This window comes from Egretta garzetta, unplaced genomic scaffold (genome assembly GCF_000687185.1).
Source record: "Egretta garzetta isolate BGI_Z169 unplaced genomic scaffold, ASM68718v1 scaffold62, whole genome shotgun sequence".
NCBI classification, from domain to species: Eukaryota; Metazoa; Chordata; class Aves; order Pelecaniformes; family Ardeidae; genus Egretta; species Egretta garzetta.
This window is the reverse complement of record NW_009258947.1, coordinates 2,961,369-2,967,368: the sequence shown is the minus strand read 5'-3', so window position 1 is coordinate 2,967,368 and position 6,000 is coordinate 2,961,369. Positions and strand designations below refer to the sequence as shown.

Below are 6,000 nucleotides of genomic sequence, written 5' to 3'. Positions count from 1 at the left end.
CCCCCCTGCCGGTCCTTCCTCAGGGCTGGACCTGACTGAGGTGTCTCTTCTCTCCGCTGGCGATTCAAATGAACCTTGCAGGAAGAATCTGCCTTTGAGATGTCTGTCTTTTTAATTTAGATGAAATTGGCCTGTATTTTCGAAAGGGAGATGAAGACTGGCAGGCACAGCATGATTATGCACTTCTTGTTTCCTTATGCAAACAGGATCACACTCTATGCTCGCTACAGTTTGTGGCCACGCGTTGCACTGGCAGTAAGCAGACTTGACACTCTGCCGTGCCTGATCACATCCGTGCTGATTTATTGGCTTTTTCTGTGGTCCCCATTCATTGCTCCCTGGCATCGCTCGCTGGCTCGCGCTCGGGCCGTGCCGCTGCTGGCGGGGGATCTGGGAGAGTGCCAGGCACGTGCCTGGCTTCCCTGCCGCACGCGCCTCCCAGGGCTCGCCGCAACGACTCCCTGCCATAATCTCTGCTTGTTCCCGCTTTCCTCTCTCTGCGGTGACCATTAGGCTCAGGTCAGGGCATAGAGCACGCACAGTGTTTCGGCACCAGGGAGTTCCTGTGTCCTTTTACTTTTCATGCTGAAGGGTTGATTTTTTTCAGGAGACTTTGGGGTCTGAGATTTTCTCTTTATTTTTAAATGATGGGCTTTTTCGTTCTTCAGCCCACAGTGATTTCTATATACGCATATTCTCCAGATGTTCCCGAATTTGTCTGAGGTTAAATAGGAAACTTTAGGAGGTTTGGATACATTTGGATATAATCAGGATCCAAAGTCTATAAATAATCTTCACAGTTCCTTGTGCAAGTCTTATCAATTACTTCTTGTTTTGTCATCTGCAAGGTTATGGAGTACCTCCACAACATAGTCAAGACTGGAATGATCCTGCCTTTGCAGTCCATTTTCACAGCAGTTACAGATTAATAAACTGGTTAATTATCTTGTTACATTAGACTTTTTCAGTTTTACAGGATTAACAGCTATGTAATATTTGTTGCTGTGTGATACTAATAGCTTACATAAGCATCATCAGAGCACAGCTGTGGTGGTTAATTGTACACCAATTGCTGGGAAGCCCTTTGTCTAAAAGCAATTCAATCAAAATTGGGTTTATGTTATGAATTTGTTCAGCTTTTGAGCTTTTGATAGCGTTCATAGCTTTAAATACTAGCATTCATGGACTAGGGCAGGTTACTTCTCAGCATCTTTTGAAATTTTCCCTCAATGTGATAGCAGTGAAAACAGTTGCTCAGTAAAAATATTATTCTGTTGGAAACTGTAAATGTTTTCTGCACAACCTGCAACATTTTCCTGTATAAAATCACAATTTTCTTTTTTCCATATATATTTATTCGAGTATGCATAGTAATGAAAATTAGACTTGGCAAAAGTGTGTTCCACATAGTGTCTCCAAAATCTCCAAAGTAATAGTTTTCAAACGTTTTTCTTTTTTTTTTTTTGTGCATAGATGTACAGACATACACACATAGACACACACTATGTAGTGATCTGCAAACCCTTCTTGTTCATCATGTCTTGTGTTGCTCAGATTCAAGTACAGGATTCAGATGATAACAAGAAAGTTAAGCTGCTACATCACTATCACCATTTAGATATGTAAACTGTGTAAACAATAACAAATGCTTTATAATATGTCGTCTTCATTAAGAAGACTGTTTCAGTATTTTTCTTTTTGTTTAACATATTTTCAGGTATCTGCACTTTAATCAAATAGACACGTTGGAACCTGAATCCTTTACCCATCTTCCAAAACTTGAAAGGCTGTAAGTTTGTTTTTCTTGGGGTAAGATTCAGAAGTCAGATTGCTTCTTTGTTTGAATTAAATTAAATGTTAGAAACTGGAAAATAATATTTTTATCATTCCCATAGATTATTTTTAGTCTGAATTTTTTTATTGTAACTACTGTCTTTGCCAAGAACACTTTGATCAGGTTGACCTTAGAGGCGTGCAAAAGTGAGCATTGCCTGTGGTATATTTTTCTATTGCAAAACTATTTCCCAAAGAGCTGTGATCAGTATTTGGCCTAAAATAAATGTTATGAATGAAGTAGTAGAAGATTTACATTATGATCATTATGACTTTTTTTTTTTTTGAGTTTCTCATTTGAATGCTTATGAACTCCCTTTCTTTGGGTTACTTTGTCTTTTTGTGGCTTTTTTTTCCCCATATGGACACACCAAATACACCTTGGAGGCCACTTAAAAAATAGCAGCCAATGAATTGCTGAAAAAAGTTCAATTTTTTTTTGTTTTGTTTTGTAGAATTACTTTCTCTTAAAGGACTTCCAGAAGAATATAAGTTAAATGAGTACTTCTCAAAATCTGAATTATTACATGCATATTTCTGTGCTTTTTAACAGATTTTTGCATAACAACAGAATAGCTCATTTGATTCCTGGAACATTTAGTCACTTAGAATCTATGAAGAGACTGTAAGTAAATTGAATTAATATTGAACTAAGGGAAGTTTAAATAATCTAATTATACTGTATCTTATCTTGTAATATTTATCTTTCTTGCAAATGCCTTTCAATGTGTAATTGTTTTAAATATTAAATAATTTTTTCTAAGCTGTGCTCCAGTTGATTATGTACATAGATTGAGACCGTTGCTTCATATCCTACCGTCTTTAGTGACTGTCTAAATCCATTGTTTTGTTTCCTGTCTTGGAATTATTTGTAATCATACGGTCTTGTTTTGTAGAATAAATAATATACACGGATCCTTCTTTGGTTTGGGGGGTTGTGGGGCCTTTTTTTCCCCTCTTGTCTATGTCTTACTGGATGATCCTTCTATGATCTCTTTCAATATTTGATTATTTTGGTATTTTCTCTTAATTGTTTTACTTGTCTTTATCTGATGATAAAAACATGGTTATGAAAAGGTGCTTGGTGGTTTAAGGATATAAGTATTACTTTCAAAAGCAACTTAAGAAGCCAGTTCTTGAAATGCCATTAACCTGGAAAATTAGGGGCTTCTTAGTCCCTCAGTAGCATTTGAAAACTTAAACTCAATAAGAGTACCATAGTAAGGTGACTTTCAGAGGGTTTTCCATCCCTCATTTCGGATCTTCACTGACCTAGGATAAACATTCTTTAAATTATCCAAGAGTGCCATTTTGAGGAAGGCAGTCGTGCATGCATTCCCCTTTCTGGGAGGACTGCCGAGGGTGTCCTGTGCGGCAGGTCACAGCGCCAGCTCTACCAGGAGAGGGGATCTCAAGGGGTCTTGTGGCACTGCTGGTGTAGGACAGTTCTGAAACATTACCTTTAACTGTGGGCGAAAGGCAGAATAAAGTAAATCTTGATGATGAACACACTTTCCATAGTAGCTACTTCACTCACACCTCCCTTAAAGTCCTGTGGAGTTCAAGCAAACAGAAGGAGATTCTTCTTCACCTAATACCTGGGTAAAGGGGAGTTTTAATAGTGGCTATTAGGGGAACAGGACACTGGGCTAGACTGACCTGATGTCTTCTAACTTGGGACAGCTTATCCCTAAGGGTCACGCTGTGACGTTCATGTTCTGGATTGAAGTTCTACCAATAACTTCTGATATACTGGGAGACGTTTGTACAGTAGCTTGTAAAATAGTTTTGTTCATTCTTGCCTGTTTTTCATAGGAGAACAGGGAAGAAAAAATATCTAGAGAAATAACTCTTTGTACAAGAGGTTAAAAAAATATTAAAAGACAATATGATCAAAAAGTTTATGACCCCCAAAGATATACCAAACTGAGTTTGCTTTGTCATGCAACTTTATTTCCAATTTATGTATAGATATATTTAATGGTACAGATTTCTGTACTTAATGGGTTTTTTTCCTACAGGGCCCTCCACCAGAAAGTGCAGTGCTCCACATAGTAACAGGGCCCTCTGCTACTGGAAAGAAAGTCAACAGAATTTATGCGTTCTTGTTATCTGCAATAGGCAGGTGTTTTACGAAGTTACTGACCCACTGAACTCAACAAGAGCTTAATGCTTGAATAAAACTGCGGGTCTTTGTCTCAGTTGCCTGATCAGCAAAATAGGAAGTTGTAAAAATGTCAGGTTAGCTGTGAGTACTACAGTAATTAGTATTCAACAGAAGAAATGTGGGGAGAATGGTATAAGTTCCTTATTTAGGCAAAGTTTGTCTAACATCTAAATACACCCTGATTAATTCACTGAATGCTAGAATTAAAAAAGAAACATTTAGATGCTTGCTATATTGAACACAGTCTTACCCATGCAGTAAAAACAACGTTCATTTTTGTAATAAAGACTACCAGAATGCATATGAGCAAGTAACCATCACCTGTATTCTGTTATTGCCCCTTGTCTGTATTCACAGATAAAGGCACTGCTGGTATTGCAGAACCATTTCGATCCTAACACAATAGTCAGAGCTTGCTGACAGGTGTGGTTGCTTCTTGTTTTGTGCAGACGTTTGGATTCAAACGCTCTTCACTGTGACTGTGAAATCCTGTGGCTGGCAGAGCTGTTGAAGACGTACGCAGAGTCGGGTAATGCTCAAGCAGCAGCTACCTGTGAGTATCCACGAAGGATCCAGGGAAGATCAGTGGCCACGATAACACCAGAAGAGCTTAACTGTGGTGGGTTTGCCACTTCCTGCTGGCTTCTTTAATGTGTTAAATGTATCTAAGCTATATTTTTTTTTACAGAACTGCTTGCTTTTACTCCTCAGCCTATCTTTAATGTAACAAATATTGCCATATTTGAAATTTCTCATTGAGGAACTAAATGTGATTATCCAGAAATAGTTTATTTTTCCTTTTTATATTTCAGTTTTGATCATAAAAGGATTGTCAACTAGGGTCTTTGGTATTATGTTAATATTGTTTGGTGTCCTTTATTCCCTTCTGTACAAGGGAGAGGGAAGAAAAAAGCTGTACAGAATTGCTCCTGATTTCACAAACCTTATTGTTAAAACTCTTCTTGATATGATTGGCATTGGGGTCAGGCCACTTTCTTCTGAGCTATACTTAAAAGGAGTGCCCTGCACAGGCGCTAAAATCCTCTGTCACTGAAGGATTAATGGATAGTCCCTTTTACTGTAATTCTTTTGTTCGTCTGTATTCCTTCAGTTCAGGGGCGCAGTTTTAGGGGTGCAGTTTTCTGGGCACCCCAGGGCTTGGCCCTGCACCTCTTCTGTTCCAAAATCAAAATGCAGATTTCTCATCAAGCTATGGGCATTTGCCTGCCCAGCCACATGACGAGGCCAAGATATAAAATAAGTAAATTGTCCTTTTGCTTATGTGTTGAATATGATTATGATCATGAGAATTACGACTGTAAGTGTCTACAAGGTTCTTGAAAAATACACCAAAAATGGGATTTGGTGCAAGAATAATTCATATGGCATCTTACCAGCTCTCTACACATCTAAAGAGCCTGAATATGGAAACTGCAGGAAGCAAGCTGGACAAATTGTTCTGTAGGAGGCAGGTTAGGCTCTGATACTTATCTAGAGGAAGTTATTTTAAACGGCACTTGTGCTTGCTGCTTTAAAGTTTTTCCTTCATAAGAAAATTGAGCCTCTGTTCAAATAAATAAAACAGCTACGTTAGAACCTGATACAAATTTGCACAATCTATTTCCAGTCTGCTAAAAGGTCCTCAGGAGTAATGGAGGAGGTTGGAAAGCCCGCAGTCCCTTTTGCATAGGGAGAAGTGTGTTTAATCCTGATTAAGCGTATAAATATTTTAAGTTAAAACATTTGTGAAAAATACTTTTCTACAAGGTGTATGGAAAACTTTTTATTTACCATTCTTTAGTTGTTTTAAACCAAGTAAGACTTCCTTATGCATTTTATTGTTGATACAGAGAGGCCAAGAATTACATCAGAGCCTCAGGATGTGGACGTTACCTCAGGGAATACAGTGTACTTCACTTGCAGAGCTGAAGGCAATCCTAAACCAGAAATTATCTGGCTTCGAAACAAGTAAGTTTAAATGAGGAAGAGAGAATCTTGAT

At 38.2% G+C, this 6,000-nt stretch overlaps 1 protein-coding gene across 1 annotated transcript in view; it reads left to right on the top strand.

Moving 5' to 3' along the window:
• PXDN (peroxidasin) overlaps window positions 1–6,000 on the top strand; it is a 60,518-nt gene that overhangs the window by 17,466 nt on the left and 37,052 nt on the right. Inside the window, exons 5-8 of the mRNA XM_009634254.2 lie at window positions 1,718–1,789; window positions 2,387–2,458; window positions 4,450–4,619; window positions 5,851–5,968. Coding sequence (XP_009632549.1) covers window positions 1,718–1,789; window positions 2,387–2,458; window positions 4,450–4,619; window positions 5,851–5,968 — 432 coding nt within the window. The remainder of the gene's footprint in view (window positions 1–1,717; window positions 1,790–2,386; window positions 2,459–4,449; window positions 4,620–5,850; window positions 5,969–6,000) is intronic.